A 21,411-nucleotide genomic window follows, 5' to 3' on the forward strand; every position below is an offset into this window, starting at 1 on the left:
CTTGTGTCAACATAAGAGCTCAGGTGCTTTAGATAGTAGGTGTTCAGCATGAATAAAAAGATCTTGGCTTCATGAAGAAGTATTTCTGTGCTTCGTTTCAAGATCATCTGGGAAACAGTATTGTGAAGAAACACTCCCCAGTCTAAAGAATCCCTGCTCTATCTTGAAAATATTTCATCTTGAGGATTTGATTGGGGCTTTCTCATCTTCTTGGAGTCTGATTCTCTAAGGTCTTGCTGCTATCCTAAGCCTTCAGTCTTTCTACTCATCCAGATAAGACCTGTTTGTGGTCTTAAGAAGGACCAGAGTTCTTAAAGCTTTTGATTTTTCGGTGCTGAACTTGCTTGTTGTCTCTGCTTTAATAATGACTGAAGTATGCGTGATTCTGAGGAAGTCTCAGAGCTCAAAGGAATGGATCAAAAAGGTTGAGCTGGGACTTGGAGCCAGAGTTGAAACCAGACTTTCAAATAGATTTTCATGCTGAGCTGAATTGCCTGAGCGGCCAACCTGGTTTCCTAGCTCTGCCGTGGGGCTAGGGCTTCTGATCTGCTGTTGGCTGGGAAGTGGGGTCTGCCAAGCAAGGGCTGCCTTGCAGGGTGGCTAGTACAAGTTCTTGTTTCCCAAATGACAAGAGTCAAATAGAGAATCTCACCAGGTGGCCGGAGGAGATGAAAGTACAAAATCTTTTGGTAACTGAAAGGTTATAGGCTGTCTCTGCCGCAGAGCTTCAGTGCTCATATCCCTGGTATTCTGCATCCAGTAACTAACTCCACAATTATTGGAAGCCTCAGATACGTCAATGAAAACTAATTGTGGAGGTCATTCCTTAGCCTTGAGAAACATACCCTTGGGTTGTTTTTTCCCTCACTCTATAAACATGTCGGGTATGCGTTTGTGAGTCTTAGGTGCAGTGTGGTATATTTAGCTTACAGCTCTTTGGCAAATTTATATTTTCTAGAAGGAATTATTCCGGTTCAAAGGAAGAACTTATTTTAAAATATAGATACTCCTATGTTGGCTTAGTCATGCTCATGTAAACTAGTACACCTGTCAAATCACTCTGAACATCATATTTTAGGCCTGCTTACATAAGAAATTCGTAAAGGAGAAGTGGAGCTTCACTTTTTTTTAGTTTGGCTGTTGATTTGGGCACAGAAAGAGCTATCTTGGTCACTATAGCTCTCCCTGAATATGTGTTAGGGGAGATCCTTTGTCAAGGGTGCGTTTAGTGATTGATGTAATTACCGCTTTGCGATATCTGAGATAATTCTGAACTTTGCACTTCCCTTTTATGCACATGCACTTTTTCTCAATATATATTCTCTTCTGCATAGCCCTGGCAGAAAAAGTTCCCGTATCGGCACAATGATGAGCCATGTTCCTATGTGTGACTTATAGTTGCTGACCGTGGAAGAAAAGCACCAGTTACTCTTCTGTGGCCAGTCCTAGCGGCAGCCGTTTCACGGCGGAGTAGAAGCGGCAGGTCATCCGACTCGTCCTTAGAGCCGGGCTGGACGCAGAGTGGACTTGGGATCCCGTAACTTAACCTACCTAGGCCTGTGTCTCGGGGGTTGGTTATAGCTGTCAGACCTGCTGCTCTTTATGAGCCGTGAACTAAAATAGCAGAAAGTATTCAGATGGCAGCCCCAGAGGGCTGTTATTTCTGTGTCCCCCTTTTTTTTTTTTTTTTCTTATTGGCAAGTGATCCGCTGCAATGCTGACTTACGCAGGCAGAGTCTCTATTGGGTATGGGCCGTTTTATTAATTTCACTTCGACGCATGGGTGAAGCTGTTTTGTCTGTAGTTTTGCAGGGTTAAGTCTAAACTGCCTTTGCAGGAGGAAGTCGGTTATATTTCTAGTTTATGCTTTGCAGGCAGACACAAAGGCTGGTGCGTTGAAGACGCTCCGAACCGTATGTATGTGTTTAACAAGGTGCATATTGAAAAGGCCGGTCTCCGAGCTTTCTGTGTGTCTGGAACAATCTCTGCTGTTTGAGCAGGGTGGAAAGTGAACTTTGGGTGGATATGCAGCAATGCACGCTCCTGTTTTAGATGGGTTGTCGCTAGCTGGTGACAGCCGAGACCAGGCTCAGTCTCTGCTCGGTGCTGAAGCATCTTGCTATTGTAAATAAAATTGAGAATAGTTCTTGAGTCCTGGCCTCTCACATGCTAATTTTAGTGTAAGTTAATACTTGCCTGGTACAATGGTCTCTGAGAACATTTACAAAGAAGTATCTTTGTCTCTTTATCACACTGCCTAAGAGGAGTCAAAACATCTGCCCGGCTTGCAGAAATGTTTAACCCCTGTTTTATTTTTGTCTGAACAGTCTGGATTGTAGTTTCTTTGGGTTTTTGTTTTGTTCAATCTTTTTAACTGAAATAGTTGCATTAAAAAGAACAGTTGGATGTTCTCCGTGATGAAGCAAACAGTGTTCTAGGCTGAAAGACTGCACCGGAAGTAATTGAATGTGAGCATTTTATTGAAATCCTGATTTTTGATACTTCTTAATAAATTGCAAGAAAGCCAATTAGAGGGCTGTGGGATTTATTTTAATAGTGTGTGTGTATATATATAATTTATATATGCATATATAATACTGTACTTCAACCTTTTAAAAGTTCTTGCAAGTAATATAAGCAACCTACTTGCCCTCTGTACTATTAATAAGCGATGTGGTAAAAGGGTGGAAGTACAGTAATGAGATGGCCATAAAGGCGGTATTAGGTGGTAAAGAACTGATAAATTTTCATTTTCATGATAAACATTCGTTTGTAGGGACTGGGTCTCTTTATTCTTTTCTGGAACTTTTTTTGTTTAACCTGATAGCTTTCACAGTTCTGACTCGAAAATTAAGTCAGTTTGTTGTGGAGTTAAGAGCTGAAATATTAAAACTGCAAAAATACCTGGATTTGATGTTTTAATATTTTCACTTCTAGAAGCCAATGTCTTTTCTACCAACCGCAAAGAGCAAACAGTATAATGGAAAATTCCAGTAAAACTTCCTTTTGAATTGGTGTCTCCAGAGAAACGGTGTTCAGTGTTGTACAGCGTACATCATTGTTAAATATTTAAAAGTGTAAGCTTTCTGGCTGCTTCTTGACTTATGTTCTGTGCTTAATGGTTTTGACATTGCATAACCTTAATGTTTAGTTATTAAATATTCACCTGTTGAAGTAGCTGTGGAAGTAATACTCTAGCACAGCTGTTAGTTAATTCAGTGCATATATATGTTGCATGAGAAGACTGAATTTAGAACTATAGCCAAATAATTACTGAACTAACAAACTGGCAGGATATAGGTAGGAAGATGAATCTGGAGATTCTCTGCCTTATATTTGTATAAGTGAAATAGCTGGGTTTTTACATCAATAGTTATGAGAAACCTTATAGTCGACACAAAAATATGCTCTTTTCCATGAGAATTAGTCCTCTTTATGCCAGTAACATTTTGTGCTTTCATGATAGTTTGTCTTTGATGCTGACTTGTGTTAATCACAGATCAGTAGATATGACAAGCAGATCAGTAGAAATAGAAGTATTTTGCCAGAAAAAGATTAAACTTCAGTTATGTTAGGTTTTTGAAGTTCCTTGAATTGTGTTAGTTTCTCTTCCCAGCCAGGACTTCTTGTGCTTATGAATTGTAAGATACTAAAGATAGTGTCTGGATATTAATGCTGAATACTGATTTGTCTGATATATGCCATAGTTCCTGTGCCTAGTGTACACAGGTTGTGGCATGCATCAGTCAGGGACTGGAGTAGTCCCTGAGGTGCTTTCCGCATTGGGTAATCTATTTGCCATTGATATATGTTCTTAGTTGTGAAAAATACCTTGGTTAAAATATTTCAATAATTTAAGGAGAATGATACTGAAAGTGAACTTGTAATGGTTATATTTACTCATGAGAACTTTTTTCCTTTAAGTTGCGTTCAGCTGGGGCCTTGACTTCCATGTCAAGCTCTGTTCCAAATATGTATTACCAGCCAACACATGAGCAATAGACATCACTAGCCACCATGAAAGAATTCCTGTGTATTTAACTGAATATAAGAAAAGTTAGAGTAGGTATCTTGGCAGATCTGGGTTCTTTAGTGCACTTTATCTAAACTAAGAAGTGCTTTCTGTGGTGGAAGGGACTGGGAGAGTTAGTTTGTCAATGAGTGACAGCATGTGTCTGGGGGTATGAATTCCCTTTTGCAGGACAGTGTTGCTGAGGGCCTTGTCCAGTTGGTTTTGTATATCTCTAGGGATATTAAGAGAAGCTCTCTGGGCAACCTTTTCCAGCGTTTCATCACCTTTGCAGAGAAAAAATGATTTCTTATTTTCAAGTAGAATTTCCTGTGTTTCCATATGTGCTCGTTGCCTCTTGTCCTGTCACTAGGCACTACTGAGATGACTGGTTCCTTGCATCCTCCTATCAGGTACTCTGACAAGTCTGATAAGATCCCCCTGAGCCTTCTCTTTTTGAGGCTAAACAGTCCAGCTGTCTGTCTCTTCTTGTATGTCAGATGCTGCAGTCCCTTAATCAGCTTTATAGCTCTTCACTGGGCTATGCATCCTTCATCAATACGTTCCAGAAACCTCCTGGATTATTCATGCCATGTTGCGTTGACCCTCCAGCAGATACTGGCATGGCTCAAGTCCTCCAGGAGCACCACAGCCTGTGAGTGTGAGGCTTCTTTCAGTTGTCTGAAGAAGGCCTCATCTTCTTCTTGATCAGGCAGTTTATAGCAGACATGTACTTCACTGTAGCCCATACTGATCTGCCCTCTAATCTTGACCAGCTCTCAGATGGCGCCTTACCAGTCCTCAGGCAGGGCTCCACACATCCCTGCAGCTCCCCCACATAAATGGCAATCCCCCCTCACTTTCCCAGCCTGTCCTTCCTAAACAGCTTGTATCCATCCATTGTAGCACTTCAGTCCTGTGCTACATGACCCACCACATCTCAGTGATGCCAGTGAAATCCTATCTCTAACTTGCACAGATCTCTAATTCTTCCTGTTTGTTCCCCATGCTGTGTACATTAGTGCATAGGCACTGCAGGGGACACCCAGTCCTGCTCGCTTCCTGGAGAAGGTAGGAGAGTTTTCCTTATTATACTGTCCTGTAAGCACTCCCTTTTTCTACATATACATGAGGTGGTTCCCTTCCAGCCCTGATCATGTCATCCTTTGTGTCCACATCAGCCTGCATCCTTTCTATGTCAAACCAGGCATCGTTTCCTCACTTGACTGTGCATTGTCATCTCCCTCCCCTGTTGTTCCTAATTGAAAGCCCTCCTTACCACTTTGGCCTGCCTGTCAGCAAAGATGCTTTTGCCTCAATAAGGATCCCATCTCTTCCAAGTAGTCTTTGATCCTCAGAGAAGGTTGCATGGTCATAAAAGCCAAATCCCTGCTGCTGACACCAGCTGTGAAACCAGTCATTGACCTGTAGGATCTGTCCATTTCTTAAGCCCTTTCCCATCAGCAGTAGGATCAACGGGGCTCCACCTGGACACCCGTGCCCTTGGCCCTCATCCCAGAGTCATGCAGTCACTCCTAATACTCTCCAAGTCTCCCCAGCAGTGTCATTAGAGCCCAAGAGGGAAGTAATAGTCTGAGGGCTGGAAAAACCTCATCAGCAGTCTCTCCATAGCATCCTGGACCTGAACACCACGCAAGCAGCAATCCCCCTGCCCAGACAGCAGGCCAGGTTGGCTGATGGGGCCTCTGTCCCCGCAGCAAGGGGTCTCCCACCACTACTGACGTTGTCTCATGGCTCAGGCTTGGCAGCTCTGACTCTTATCAGGGTTTTCTCCTGTCTCTGCTGCCAGGGTGCTGAACCTGTGGGTGGAGAAGGAGCTATCCTACTGCTGCCTGAAGTCACTATCCTCCCTCTCCCCAACATTGCAGGAGTCCCCAGCTGAAACACAGCAAGCAGAGACTCCCACTGCCCCTCCTGTTGTGCTCTTGGGGGCTGAGGTGCTCCTTTCTGCAGGGTCTGGGAGAGGATCTAGTTTGTTTCTTTTTTCATCTTCCCTGATGCTATACAGCCTGCTCTGCCTCTCCTGCATGCCCTCAGCATGGTGATGTGGCTCCTAGGCCAGCCCACCACTCCTGCAGGGAAGGACGCTGCCTCTCCAATGGATTATATGAACAATCTGTTCTTTGCCACTCTGGGGAGTTTGCTTTCTGAGGAAGACGGGTGCCTTTTCCCTTGAAAGGCAATATAGAAAGGATTGTTTTCTCTGCAGGTAGCTAATCCCCAGGCTTTGTCTCTTCCTGAAGAAGAACACCTAGAAGGAACCACAGGTGCCTCTTGTCATTCCTCAACTACCTGTCCTCCCCAGACTGATAATATTGAACAACCTGTTGATAGTTTGTGCCCTGTTGCTCAGCAAAGTGCTAAAGGAAGGTGGTGGAGAAAGAGATGAAGGAATGGGCGGAGGCAGATTTAGCGTCTGATGTTAGTATATATCCTCACTGGAGATGGTGAGCAAGAGATGCAGCTGTACTGGGGACATCAGCATGGTTTCCAGACCTATAAAGCTGTTCCAGTAGCTTCATTCATAAGACTTATAGCATCAGGGCCTTGCTTAACAGGGTTTTGTTAATTAACAGGAAGGCTTTGGCTGGCTTGTCTACAAGTAATAAGACTGAATTTTAATTTAATTCCATTCACTGCTGACCTTGAACTGCTGATCAGACAGGCCATCTGAACTGTACTTACTTGCTTCCAGACTATTTTAGTAGCACTGAACAGGAAAGTAAGTGTTCACTATTAAGTAATGCCCTACAGGTCACTATCTGGCTTACGCTTTTCTTTGCTAGACTTCCTTCTATGCAACTTTCTGCCTTTATAAAGAACATGTATCTCTCTCTGCTCACATTTATCTGCTCCCTCCTCAGTTTTATTCTAATGTGGTGAATCAGATTGTCTTTGACCAGTAACCAGTGAGCAGTTGGATGGAGGGTCCCACTACTGCACTAGATAGATTCAGTAGCTCCATTTTCTAAGCAAAACATCTACATCTGTAGAACCGCTTCTAAAGCGAACTCCAGTTTGGAGACTGGGAAAACAGCAGCACCCTAAAGTATTGCTTAGTAGTTTAGGGAGGCCTTCAGGTATCTTTTCACATAAGTTCTCCCCCACCACCATTCGTTTGGAAGCAGTTTGCAAGTCCTATGTTCAGCAACTTTTGTTCTGAGCACTTAGACGTATACGCATGCTTAGGAAACTGCTTAGTAAGCAGATATCCATCAGAATTTTAAGCTATTATTAAAAATAGGTCCACAATATCCCCTTCTCTTGGGCAAAAATTAGTTTATTGGAGTTTCTCATTAGAGAAATGATATTTCATTTCTGTAAGCTGCAGTCACACAGCTTTCTTTTTCTTATTAAAGATAAGTCACTGTTTTTCTTTTTCCACTTGATGGTCAGTCCTGGCCACTTGATGCAGCTGTGTCAAAATCTGCTTTAAAGCTGGCAATTGAAGGGCGATTCCTGTTGTTCTTGTCTTAATTGCAAGATCATGCTTTCCCCTTATCTTTATTTCTGTAGTTCCACTTGTACAGTGTCCTTGACTTTGCAGATACTCATCTAAACAGAGGTCATGGTTGATTAAGCAAAAACAGCAAGATGAGATAACAGTAGGATCTCTCCTTTCCTTTCCTCCTCCGAAACAGCTGATGTTGCTGATGAGATTAGGATTTCAGAGTAGTGAATCTACTCAAGCGATTTTTAAGAAATCAGAATTATCTATTAGGAATAATTTTACCTTTCCCGAAGAACTCGTTAACTTTCTTCTCTGCCTTGTGAAAGGCTCTAGGGAATCAGGTACATCCTATGCAGGAAGATCGCTGTTGCTCTCATAAGCTGAAACATCTATTCTCCTGTGTCTTGCTTCCAATACTTTACAAGATTCTATCACTGCTGTAGTTCAGAGAGAAATTCTGAGTAGTGTATGGGTACATTATAATATATAATGCTGTAAAATAGCTACTATAGTTTTGGTAGCATTGGAGAAGCTTCCTGCAGCAGGTTACAGGTGTGTATAGCTTGAACGTTTTTTTTGTTGTGTGAATCTGCCTCTAGCAAAATAAGTAGTTTACATTATTTTCTAGGAATAATCGTATATTGACTTTTGATAGAGAACATTCTTTGCTAAAGTTCTTGGTTGACAAGAATCAACTGAAAACATAAACTTCAATTATTGATTCCCAGCTAGTTTACAAGGATATATTTTCTGTTTACTCTGCCCCTTGAGGTGTGGGTGGGGAGAAGAAGATTTGAAGAGGAAAAAACTTAACTTAAAAGATTGTTAGTGGATATGTCAGAATTACAGATAAGCTCCCTGTGACATGGAAAACGGAGGTGAAAAGATTTGTTGAGGGTTACACAGATTCCTATGCCCAGAGGCCATTAGTCTTATTTTGTTTTGTTTGCGTCAGAGCCACTGAATGCATTTTTGCTGAAAGAAAGGTTTGTGGCTTTCTTGCTGGCATCTTGCTGGTGGTAGTTATTATCATCTCTTCAGTAGTCAATTCCCTCGTGCATATTCAGATATAGAGAAGGGAGAGGGGGCTGTGGAACAAACAAGGCTGAATAATCTTTAGCATTCAGTGGGCTGATCTCCACTGGAGAGTAAATTGCACTTAACGATGCGGCTTTATTGGAGTTGTTTCGAGCTGTAGGAAACTGGAAAGTTCTGTGTTATTCCTGCTCTGTAGAACGGGGCACTGACAGCTTTTCTGACCTAATTAAACCAGCACATCCTTATAAAAAATTTAGGAAGTAAATGCAGGGGAAAAGGGTGACGTCATTTGCAGCTGCCCGTTTTGGGGGGGGGACCAGAAGACAAGAATTTTGAACACAACCCTTCAGCTTTCACGTGGCTCTCATGCTAGAGCAAGGCCATGCAGCTCAGTATTTTACACAGGATAGTTTTTTTTATGTTGGACAGTCAGAAGTTTTGTAGGTCAGTCCTGTTTAGCCAGCTTTAGAAGATACCTTGCACAAAGTCTTCATGAAAAACGACTGAATATCAGAGCAGCGTTCGGGGTACTACTGATGTAATCACCTGGAGCGCTAAGCTCTCCATTTCTGTTGCAGTTTTCATTTAGTCTCTACAGGAGTCTTGGAGTCGGCTAGGCCTGCAGAGCCAAGAAGGGGAGAGAGTTTGAAAATAAATAACTGCTAAATGATCAACCAAAAGGTCTAGTCCTAAGAAAATTAAGTTCCAGTTGCCCAGAGGCAGCTGATCCTGCCTTGAAAGGAATGGGGATAAATCAGGTGACATCTCGGAGCTCCTTTTTAACTATACTTTTGGCACAGTGAAAGTGCCAAATTATTTTGGCCTATCGTGTTCTGTATACGTGGACTTCAGGTTCCAATATCTTTCCTGTAATAAAGGTAGTTCACTTGTATAGGCTTCAGTGGGAGATACTGAACTCTTCTCAACATGCTGTTTTTGCAGCACGTGTTTAAGGCTTGAAGACTCTAATTTTGTCCTTGCCTTTGTGAAGGTAGTAAAATGTCTTTGAGCAGTGCTTTATGAAGCAGGTCAAAACTTCAGCCCAAAGGGACCTGGGGAACTTTCACTGCTATTCAGTGTGTGGTTGTGAACCTCACTGTTGCAGAAAAGAGCAAGCTTCTGTGCAGCAGAAGTGCATGCTGCAATCCCGCTTCAATCCCTTGTCCTTAAGGCTGCATAAATGATTGATATTTAGCAGTTTATCTTGTCCTGACTCTTACGGATGGTTGTTTCATTTGATATTGAGCTAAACATTTACAAAGGGTGCAATTGTCTTTGTGTTCATGATCTTGATACCAAAGTGAAATCTTTATCCCTTGTGTTTTTAATGGTAAGCAAAAGGAAAGTTGCCTTAGATCCCTGAATCCTTCTTTTTAATCTTAAAATAGCTGGAAAAAGAAGGCTTTCTCTCTATCAAGACTTACTGGAGTGTGTACCTTGCTTTTCTCCTTTAATGAAGGAGAGTTCTACATCTGAGTTGATGTAGTCAACTTCTCCTGTATGATCTATGCTGTATTCCTTTAGTGTTCTTACAGAAATCGACACCAAAAACATATTCCTGGCTTTGCAAGGTAACTTCCCTGGCCTACCTTAAACATTTCAGTGTCTCAGGAGGTACTGCTTCATTTCAACCCTTTTGAGGATAGAGGCTGATTCTTGTGTGTATGTATTTTTTCTTTAACTTTCCTCTTCTGAAGGTTTCATATGCACGACCAAGTTCAGCTTCTATCAGAGATGCAAACTTGTATGTCAGCGGACTTCCAAAAACAATGACCCAAAAAGAACTGGAGCAGCTCTTTTCCCAATATGGACGCATTATTACTTCTCGTATTCTAGTTGACCAAGTCACGGGTAAGTAGGCAGTTCTGCGTTTCTCTTTCATGCATTCTTAGAGGCAAGATTGTCGTATTAGAAGGTGAAATATTTCTTAAATTACCAGCCTAAAAAAGAGGGGAAGGTGTATATGGGCCAGAAAATGAAGTTTTCTGCTGGAATTGTTCATAAATATGCATGGACAAAAATAGATTGTGGCGCATACTGAGCCAGCCTGAGTCATTTCCACCCTGAAGGTGCAGGTTTAAAGCCTGTTTCACGGCTTGTAATAAATTTACAGCTGCTATAATCTTCCTTTCCAAGCTGCTGTGTGAAAATAGTCCCTATGCTCCTTATGAAATGCTATTAAACAATTTTTTTACAAAGTAAACCTTTATGCAGGAATCCACAGCTGGCTCTCTGAGGCTAGGATTACAAAACACCCAGGCTGGTAATTGCTGCTAAGACTGTTTTCCAGGTTGCCGTATCAACCATGGGCATGCTGAAAAATATGAACCTTTTTGCTCCTCAGGAGCAGATAAATTCTGTGATTAGTAGTGCCTTAACCTACTAGGGTTATTTTGTTCTTTATTTGCCCTATTGTAGTATCTGACTGAAACTGGCCAGAGCTGGACAGTAATACACGTCTTTTTGTTGTATATTTATGATAGCTCAGTGGCTGGTTTTGAAATTCAGGAGCTTTATGATTTGTTTCCTTACCTGTGTCCAGCACTCATCTTACAAAAATAAATGATCAAAACTGCTAGCTCAGCACAGAATTATCGAGTTCCTAAAACGTGAAGGAGTTGAGGCATGGAAACAAGAATTCCTATCCCACTAAAAAAAAAAACTGGGGGCAGGGGAGAGGGAAAGCAGGGGAAACTCCGTTGCTCATCTGATTGTTTTCTGAGTAAGATAACTTGGGTTTGCTTTTCTTGAGGCTTGTTTTCAAAGTTGCATGTCATCACGGGTGACAACATTCAGCAGCAGAAAGTCGTAAAACTTTCAAATGGTCCTGCTTTAAAGGACTGTGCATTGCAAATATGCAGTGGACAGTTGTTTATAGTATATTCTCATATATTCATGCACAGAAGTGGTAGGATTTGACAAATGGGCAAAACAAGTAAATATAAATCAACTTGCAAATGTGTGCACTGTAATTCTAAACACTCATAAATCGTAATATGTGCACAGTACTTCTCTCGCATAGACTTGTTCAGCCTTCAGCTTTTTTCTCAAATTTTTGAGAAGGAAGAGAAGATAGACTCAATTGTATGAATAATAAGGTTGTGACACACTGACATATGAAAAATGCAACACTGAGGCTGTGACACTTGCCTCTTAAATCTTTCTTACGCCTGTTCATTGTCACTTTGATGGTTTAAATTGTCACTGTTTGAGCAGAATACATTTCTTGTCACTGTCTTTTTCAAGTGAGGACAAGCTTCTAGCTTATCTCTGTATTCATGAACCAAAATGTAAGAGGCCTCTGAATAGTTTCAAGAATGTTACTTTACGTGCTTTGCAGTTTATTTATAATAACTCTCTTGCCTGAACCAATTAATATTAATGTCTGCCTGTATTTTATTCAAACTACAGTGTAAGTTTTGGAATTTGATATTTTTAAGACCTTTCATAGACACTTGCTGATACCCTTGCATATTGTCTTTGATTTCTTTATACTAAGAAAAAAATCTATGACTTAAATCCTTCCCTGCCCCCCCCCCCCCAAAATCAAATAAGAAAAGTGTATAGCAGTCTGCTTTGCTAAAACTGAATGTCTGCTTTATAGAAATAAACAGTGACTGTTAAAATAGGGCAATAATTCCCATTACAGTAATGTAGTTCCTGCACTTTATTCTTGGTCTCTTCAGCATCTTCACTCCAATGTGAGCTTCAAGGGATGCTGTAGGAGACCGTAAGCCATCTCTTGCAGCTATGGAGCAGATGAGTAATCTATTTACATGAGTTACTTAAACGTGGATACTGCAAAGTAGCATCAACTGAATAGACATTATGGTTCAGCTTGTTCTGAAAGTTGCCCTTCCTCTTCCCCTTCATCTTCATTACCCCCTCCCCCCAATCACCTTGTTTCGGATTTTCCCTTTGACTGTCTGTATTTAAGTTGTCTTGTATTTCTCCTCACCTTTCCAAACTTTCTTTCCACACAGCATATCTTACTGGTCTTGCATTTTTTTTTATTTAAAAAAAAAAAAAAAGGTGGGGGAGGAAAGTAAAGTCTTTATTCTATCAGCAAAGCTCAGTTCTCGGGCAAAATAAATGAAATCGTCTTAATGTTCAACATTCCAGAGTCTCTGAGCTAATTATTGTATGCTTTCTTCCTCCTGTACAGGAGTATCAAGAGGCGTGGGCTTTATCCGGTTTGACAAGCGCATTGAAGCAGAAGAGGCTATCAAGGGTTTGAATGGCCAGAAACCTCCAGGTGCCACAGAGCCCATCACTGTAAAGTTTGCTAACAACCCAAGCCAAAAAACCAATCAGGCCATCCTTTCTCAGCTGTATCATTCTCCAAACAGAAGATATCCAGGACCTCTAGCTCAGCAGGCTCAACGTTTTAGGTAAGTTGTACTTGTGTGTGATTGAACTGCTGTTGGAAGCTTCTGCTCTCTAGGGGTCTGCCAATTCATTTCCTTTTACTCCTTCCCCTCCCTGATTATCAGACTTGTGTGCGGGAAAGAGATCCTTGAAAATTTTGAACTTTTACAGCTATTCTCCAGGAATACAACTAAAAGCAGAAACGAGTTGCAACTTGCAACTTTTCAGTATCTAATAAACCTACTTAATTAGACAGTCAGGATTAAACCAAGATTTTTTTTCTTCCAGCCAATCTGTAAAAGATCTCTTTATTTTTAAGAATATTTTTATTTTCGTAGGCTACTATTGACATAATGTGCAACTCAAGTCAAGTAACATTGACCTAGACAATTCAGTTTCCTTCTTAACCATGTGGCATGCCACAGCCGGCCACTTCCTTCTGATATTTCCTCCCCATTCTGGCTTTCAGTTCTTTCTCTAGTTAATGGTCTAAATCTTGCGTGCCACGTTTTGTCTCGTCTTATTCCACACTTTTATAATGAAAACATATTCAAAGATTTTTCCACGTGTATCATCTTTTGTGGATCTGTGTTTCCATGGTGTTGAAACTACAGCTGCAGTTCCCTGTGATATTTAGTGTACTGAAAAGGGACGCAAGGCAAGAGCAGAGGGGAAACAAATATTGTATTAACTACATTCCTGAGTCCCACTGGACTTTTTTTCAGTCATTTTGATTGTTTCTTCCTACCCCCACCCCACCTCTGGCCTGTGCAATTAGAATTGTTAAACATTAATACAGTGAAACACTATTTTCAAGAAATAAAATTCACCTGGCAATTTTAAAAGGTAATGAACCAAACTGTGAAGGCTTTGCGTTGACAGCCTCTCGCTCCTAGTCCATATGTTCAGAGTTCATGGACTGTACTTTTGGCAGAACTTCTGAATCTTGTTTTCTTCAGCTTCTCAGCCTTACAATGTACTGCAAGTGCCTTATAGGGGTAATGGTCAACACTGGCTCAGCCTGGCTGCCCGCCCTAGGAAAAGGCATAACTGATTTTGTTCATTTCTGCATGGATTTTTTTTTACCTTTTTTCAAGGGAATAAAAGGATTAATTTAAACAGGCTGCTTCAGACTGAGTAAAAGTAGACTTTCCATCGTCCCATAGTTAGGAATGCCTGCTCCAGTACAGAGCACAGGGTGGAAGTCGCCCTTTTAGGATGAGCCGGAATGAACTATCCTGAGTTAATATCATGAGGGAGCTGTTGTGCAGACCTGAAAAATGAGACAAATAACTCTTACCGATAAACCCTATGTACTGCAGCATTCAGCACATTGTGTCAAGACTGGCTTTCTAACTCCTTGAGTTCTTCTAAGTACACTTGTTCCCAGATACTCGACTGGGTTCAGTATTACTGATACCAACTGGGGTAGCTTCTGTGTTTAAATAATGCATTTTTAAAAAACTGATCTACTCCAGCTATGTCTGTTATGATTTGTAAAAATTCTTCAACTACGTTTCCTGTAGACAGGACCTAAAGTTCTTTGCAGTTGCAGAATATCAACAGACTACACATGTCCTACAAAACTAGGCATTGAAACTTTGTTGTGATTGGTTTTGTGGCTCTTTAAAAAAGGAAGACTGTCTTTATGTATGTGCTTTCACTAGGAGGTTTTGCTGAGATTGCGTCAAGTAGTGCCTGAAACAACCCTGAAAGAGCAGATGTGATTTGCCGCACTTAAGTACAATAGTAACAGAAATCATTGAGTAGATATCAAATCTCTAGTAAATAAGAGTAAAATCTTTGATTTCTATGGATGTGGAAGAAAGAACAAGGTGGACATGACTGACAAAGTAAAGTGACTGGCAAAGTAAACTGTTCCAGATATTAGGTTTTGGAAGGCCTTCAGACTTATTTTCTTTTCTCTAGAAAAAGAGACAGCGTTGACAAGTCTTAAATTGTTGTAATTGTTGTAACCGTAGGAAACCTGTCTTTATTTTAGGGCTTTGTTTAGTTGCCGTTGCCGCAGCTGTGTTGCTAACTGCATAGTTCACAAATTGCACTAGCAGAAAAAACCTCTTGAATTCACTTACGTGCTCTAACTTCAGTTCTCATGTCTTTCACATGTAAAAAACCGTACCTACTTAACAGCTCAGTTTTAATTAACAGTTGATAGTGGTTTGAAAATGCACAACTGGAGTAAATTTCAATGTCATGCCAAAGTGAAGAACATGGAGTATTGTAGTCATCCCATTCATCATATTTTTGTCAATAAAAATCTTGAACTTTCAAAAGCAGTTACTTAAAACATTTAGATGTTTTGTTCAGTAAATGCCTCTGAACATGCTGACTACATCGTTCCAAGGTCTTAAGTCATCCAAATATCTTATGAAAACTGGGTTATGGTCATGCTGTTACTATATGGAGTCTTCAGTTTGATGTCCTACAGCAAGGACTTCTAAGTGTTTCTGGAATTCTTCAGTCCTCTCCAAAACTTCTCCAGAAGGACATAAGCTGTGAGTGTTTCAGGATTTCTGAGATTTCAGCCTTCCCTTTTAGAGGAAACTTGTAAATTTTTACTTGCATCTACAGCAGGTTACAGTAATGAAGTAAGTAAACAGTTCTTACATTTTTAAATTATACCATTTGATATTAATATGTATCTTTTGTTAGAAATGTGTAAATGATAATGGGCCTATGTCAATATAGATTTCATTCTGAATTTTATTTTAAATACTAGCTGTAAATTAAATCAAACATGCATTTTAGGATGATTCTGCATACAGAATGGAGTTTTTCTTGAGTACCACCCAGGGAAGGAGGGAGCTATGTGAACTGTTTTGTCTTGTCCCTAACCAGTCTATTTCACAGAATTGTGGAATAGTTGAGGTTGGAAGGTACCTTTGGAAATTATCAGCTGTTCTCACCTGTGCTCCCAGCTCTGCTCAAGAAGGGTCAACTAGAGCAGGTTGCTCAGAACCCTGTCCGGTTGGGTTTTGGATATCTCCAAGGATGGAGGCTCCACAACCTGTTCCAGTGCTCAATCACCCCGACAGTTTAAAAAAAATATATATATATGTATATAAAATATATATGCGCATATATATATATTTAAATGGAATTTCTTGTATATCAGTTTGTTGACCAATGCCTCTCATCCTGTCACTGGATGCCACTGAGAGGAGTCTGGCTCAGTGTTCTTTATTCCCTGCATCAGGTATTTATACACCTTGGTAAGGTCCCCCTTCTCTTTTTCTGGCTGAACAGTCCCAGCCGTCATAGCCTCTTCTCATGAGAGATGCTCCAGTCCCTCCTTCATCTTTGTGGCTCTCTGTTGGACTCGTTCCAGCAGGTCCATGTCTGTCTTGCTTTGGGGAGCCCAGCACTGGACACAGCACTCCAGATGTGGCCTCACCAGGACTGAGTGGAGGGGGAAGTCTGTCCCTGGAAGTGGTCTTAGCTCAGTTAAAAACTGAATCGATTCATTTCATACTAAAAGTGACCCTTTTTTCTCTAAACTCATCTTTTGTAGAGTCCTGAAGAGAACCTTTAAGCAAGAGAATTCCTCTGTTCGTTTGTCCTTGGCATGTCTGAGCCTTTCTAGGAAAAAAAACCCCACTTCTCTGAGGAATGTTTCTTGGAGAAGCACTTTAATCTTATTCCTGAAGGCTCTTACCAGGATTTTTAAGCATTGTATGTTCCAGGTATCAGCTGGATAACCCTAAAATCATTGGAGGTGGGGTTGCGTGCTGCTCTTTACGAGGTTAAGGAATGATGAGAGAAGAAATATATGGAGAAAGCTTATGATTTAATATCTATTCATATCCTAAAATGTTTTATTCCAGAAATTCTAGAATAGAAAAATGAGTAATTGCTTGCTCTTTTATTCCAGTGCATGTCCTAGTATTTGCTACTGCTCCTAAGCCCTGTGCAATTTGTGTGATTTCTGTCAGCATAGTGTCAGATGTCTCAGTAAGATCAGAAACAAGTTTATGATCTGGAGAGTTTCACTGGAGTGGTCACTGACTGTATATTTATGCTAACAATATTTGATTTACCCTAACTTGTTGTAGGTGGACATTTTGAACTGAATTATTGAGGGCTGTGGACAGACTGTACAAGAATATCTGCATGCTCTTGCACTAAATGTATCAGGTGTAGTAAGGTGCTGCTGCTTTTTTATGGTGCTCAAGATTTGTGTCAGGTTCTGTAGAATATAATGCAGGGAGACTGGCAATAATATACCAAGTTTCCTTAAGATTAGGGATGGAAGAGTCTGAAGACTGAACGCTTTGCTAAATGTTTTGCAGGTTGGACAATCTGCTGAACATGGCTTACGGAGTAAAGAGGTAATGAAGAATTGTTAAGTTCATAATAACTTTCCAACAAACTAGTTGATCAGGGAAAGTATCTTGAGTATTGTTCTTACTTTTTTGATAAGACTAATGCTGGACTCTTGCATGTTGAGACTTGCAGCTGAAATTGTTCATGTTAGTGCATTGTGCATGAAAGAGATGAATCTTTTGCAGCAGTCCCATGGATTTCCTGTTTGAAATGTCTTATTTATCATTAATCCTCATTAGTTTTATAGCATGTTTTTCTTGTTTTTCTAAATGTTGCTTATTTCTGCGAGGCCAAACACTGTTTCCCCACTTCTGTATAGTATTGTTGTTATTTGTGCAGTTGAAAAAACTTGCAGTATTACCTTATTATCTAGCTGAGATGTCTATGCACACTATGAAAAGCCTTGTATTTATTCCTTTTTTCATTTTTGGTTTTTTTTTTTTTTCAGAATTCATTGTAAACAGCCTTTTTATGCTTGTGTTTGTGTTTGTTTTTGTTTCTCCCCTTCTTTAGTAGGTTTCCTCCAATGACCATTGATGGAATGACCAGTTTGGCTGGAATTAATATCCCTGGACATGCAGGAACTGGATGGTGCATTTTTGTGTACAATTTGGCCCCTGATGCTGATGAGAGTATCCTCTGGCAAATGTTTGGACCCTTTGGAGCAGTAACCAATGTGAAGGTCATTCGTGACTTTAACACTAACAAGTGCAAAGGTTTTGGATTTGTCACTATGACAAACTATGATGAGGCAGCTATGGCAATAGCCAGTCTGAATGGATATCGCCTTGGGGACAGAGTATTGCAGGTCTCCTTTAAAACAAACAAAACGCACAAAGCCTAAAAAGTTATTCTCAGTGCATTAAAATATGAAAACTATACAACAAAGGCAAGTTAAGAGAAACTTTATGTAACTGTCTTTGTTGTAAGTCAGTGTGGAAATGGGGATAAAATGACTACTTAGCATCCTAAGAATATGTGAGATTTTTTATTGCTAATATTTGAATTAAAACTTCTTAAATATCTTTTGTGTTTGAATATTGACAAGAGGTACAGGGTTTTTACCTGTTACAATGCATTCTATTGCCTTCTTTGAAGAAGGTGAACCTTTTAAAATGTTTCAGCTAAGGGAAGGTGTTTTTGTTTTGTTTTGTTTTTTACATGACTGCCTTGAACCTATGAGTAAATATTGAGGCTTTGTGTTATACTTTCTGAGTTGTTTTTATGTTGTATAATTTTGTGATTAGCCTTGTTTAAGTTACACTTTAATGCATTGCTCTTCTGTTGTTTGAGACGTATTTGAAGTTTACAGTTTATTTATAATAAAGTTATCAGCAGTATTTATTTTATAGTTATCATTTGGGTTGGGGAAGGGGAACACATTATAAAAGCTTATTGTAAGAATACTGGAGAACTTTTCGTAAAGCAGTACCTTGCCAAAGAGATAAGAGCCTCTTTGATGTGGGTTTAAAAAAGCATCTATTTTTATAAAAAAGAAAAATTTGGAGAAACTTTTTACTGGTCCTGGAACAAATATTTTGACTTGAATACTTTGAGAAATCTCTTCATATGACACCTAGTGAGCTTTTAAAACTTACCAGGAAATTTGCAGTTGTTGGGGGAAACTTAGAGAGATTTATGATGTAGAAATACTTTTGAGACCTTTGTATTACGAAGTAGAATCAATGGGATGCACTGTTGGTTTCATTTGTATAATCATCAGTGGGGTCTTTGGTCATCCTGGTTAGTAAGTGATAGGTGGCTCACATTAATGTGTGATTTTGAAACAAATTTAAAAAAAAGTATATAAAAGCAAGCTGCAAATTAAAAAAAAAAAAAGTTGGGGAAAAAAAATCTGTTCTTCCTAAAGAATTCCCTTCAGATAGAGCTCATGGTGTTTAGTGATGTACTTGCTATTGTTTGAAGAATTCTTTTGTCTTAAGAAAAGACGTGCGTGGTTTGCACAGTAGCAAATCATCAGAAGTGGTCTGAGTTGGACATACTTGGAGGTATTTTGAAAGTTATGTTCAAGGCTAACACCTGAGCTTTGTGTAATGTAAATAAGACCTTGAGTTATGACTCTTTCAGCTAATTTTGGTTTTAGTTGTTTTTTTTTTAATTTACATGCCAAGTGATGTTCAGGTTTTGAATGTTTCTGTATGAGTTTTTTCCTTTGTAAATGGCATTAACATTGTTACTTGAGGTCTGCTTATTCATTTTTGTTGTCCTGAGGACTTGAATTTACAGTGCATCAGATCTGTTGCTATTTTTGTCTGTAGATAGTCTAGCTTCAGCTGTTTATGGTGATGCTACATTTTTGTTTATAAGTATATTTGTGGTAAAAACGAGTATAATCATAGGTTTTGAACAAATTTCCTTACATTTTTCATACAAAACCATAAATACCTGTATGCTATTGAAATTTAACTTTGTATGATGCTTAAATCACTATTTGGGGAAATAGTAAAAGTCTTTACCATGTATTGAAGAAATTTAAGAGGAAAAAAAAGACAAAATATTTTCTGATTAGCATCTAGCTTATAATAAATTTTTAAAACAGCTGAGGGTTTTGATGCCTTCACCAGGATGCACTGACAACTATATAGTTACGTCCTGCTTTTTGTATAAACTGAGATGCTCATATGCTTTCCCCTTTAGAAAAAGCAATGTGCTATGCATAACATAGTTGTACATTACCTTTGCAGTTGCTTTTGGTTCTTATTCTTTTAAATTGTAGTTATAAATTTTTCAGTATAGTACAGTACATATACTGTGAAGCGCGTGCTAAAGTGAATAAGCGAGTTTTCATGCTGACCCACTCAATGCTATTAAAAAATCAATTGGCTTCCTGAGCACTTTCTCATTCTTAGGTGCATTTAGATTGTTAAAGCTAATCCTCTGCGTTAAAAATTGTATATACTATAGAAAACACAGCCTTTCCACTGTGGGGAAAACAGTAGCTACATGCTTCTTTCCTATACTACTGTAGCAAACAAAGGCATTGATGAGAAGGCATGTAAATTGGGCTTCACTTTACGGTGTTTATCAGAGCACTTATTAAAATGTAAGGCTGGTATTTATTTGAAGTTGTATAGTATGACTTAATTCACATCTGTTGGAATAGAAAATATATTCTGTTGAGTATTTAAGAGGCTGTACACGTTTTCTTTTGTGTTTGGATCCTTTGTACCTTTTCATGTTCAGTACATCAATAAACAAAGTTGAAGGGAAAACAGTGTCGCAGCAGGTCTGTTAACATGTTGTCCTCTGCTTCAATGGGTGAGCAGTCTGGGTGAAAGGTTTATGCCAAGCTCTTGGGTAGCTATCTTTTTTTAAATTTACCTTAGAATCCCAGTTTACCAACAAGTGAGTAAAAGGTAGTGGAGCTGTATGCCAACTCTGCTATATTCGAATTAATTCTGAATATTTTCACTTCAGTGTTTCAGGTATTACTCAGTTCTTAGGCTGGTACAATAAACGAGGAGCGTTAAACACAATCTGGGGGGGAAAAAAAAAGAAGTTGTCTGTCTAGTAGCCAGCTGTTCAGTGTAGTTAACACAGTATTACATTAGGATAAATTTGGAGGAAGGGGGCTTATTCTTTACTGTGGTGACCATTTGATTACTATATTAATTTTTGGGCCCCATGAATTCAGAGTTTGGCTCATGAATATCTGAATTAACCTTACTTTTTGTTGTTCTTTTTCCTTGCCCCCTCTTGAAATTCTTAAGTAAGAAATTCTTAAATTTCCCAGAACTGCATTCAGCCTCTCTTTTCCCCCTGAAAGTACCAGTACTCCTGAACTCACTGGTTGTATCAAATGAGTGGGAATGAACATCCACCAGCTAGTATAGCTCCAAAAATAGTATATGGAGAGTACAGCTTTTAGTTTTAATTGTCATCTTCCACCTCAGTTTTTTTAATAAAATATCACAGTAAGAATGAAAAAACAGAAAACAAAAAACAAAACCTGTATTATATGTCGTAGTGTGCAGCTTCTCCCATCAATACAGTTTGTTCCAACCACGTTTCCTTGGAGGGAGTGGGGTCAGACATCTCTGAGCAACAGATACAGATTAGTACTTCATGATGTCTGTTAAGTCATAACCACAGTGTTAACAAACTGATTCGTCATGTTTTACATGTAGAAGTGTAGTGTATGCTGGTGACTTCTTACGCA

The 21,411-nt window shown here is 39.6% G+C and overlaps 1 protein-coding gene across 10 annotated transcripts in view; it reads left to right on the forward strand.

Moving 5' to 3' along the window:
- The window catches only part of ELAVL2 (ELAV like RNA binding protein 2), a 92,931-nt gene extending 72,467 nt beyond the window's left edge, over nucleotides 1-20,464 (forward strand). For 7 of the 10 annotated variants that reach the window (XM_009686776.2, XM_009686777.2, XM_009686775.2 and 4 more), the window contains 4 exons: nucleotides 10,217-10,370; nucleotides 12,685-12,910; nucleotides 17,198-17,236; nucleotides 17,745-20,464. In XM_009686776.2, the coding sequence (XP_009685071.1) occupies nucleotides 10,217-10,370; nucleotides 12,685-12,910; nucleotides 17,198-17,236; nucleotides 17,745-18,075 (750 nt within the window). In that variant the 3' untranslated portion in view covers nucleotides 18,076-20,464. The remainder of the gene's footprint in view (nucleotides 1-10,216; nucleotides 10,371-12,684; nucleotides 12,911-17,197; nucleotides 17,237-17,744) is intronic. The other 3 variants (XM_068928517.1, XM_009686778.2, XM_068928514.1) reach the window with 1 other exon arrangement.
- The last annotated feature ends 947 nt before the right edge of the window (nucleotides 20,465-21,411 follow it).

This window comes from Struthio camelus, chromosome Z (assembly GCF_040807025.1).
Source record: "Struthio camelus isolate bStrCam1 chromosome Z, bStrCam1.hap1, whole genome shotgun sequence".
Taxonomy (NCBI): domain Eukaryota; kingdom Metazoa; phylum Chordata; class Aves; order Struthioniformes; family Struthionidae; genus Struthio; species Struthio camelus.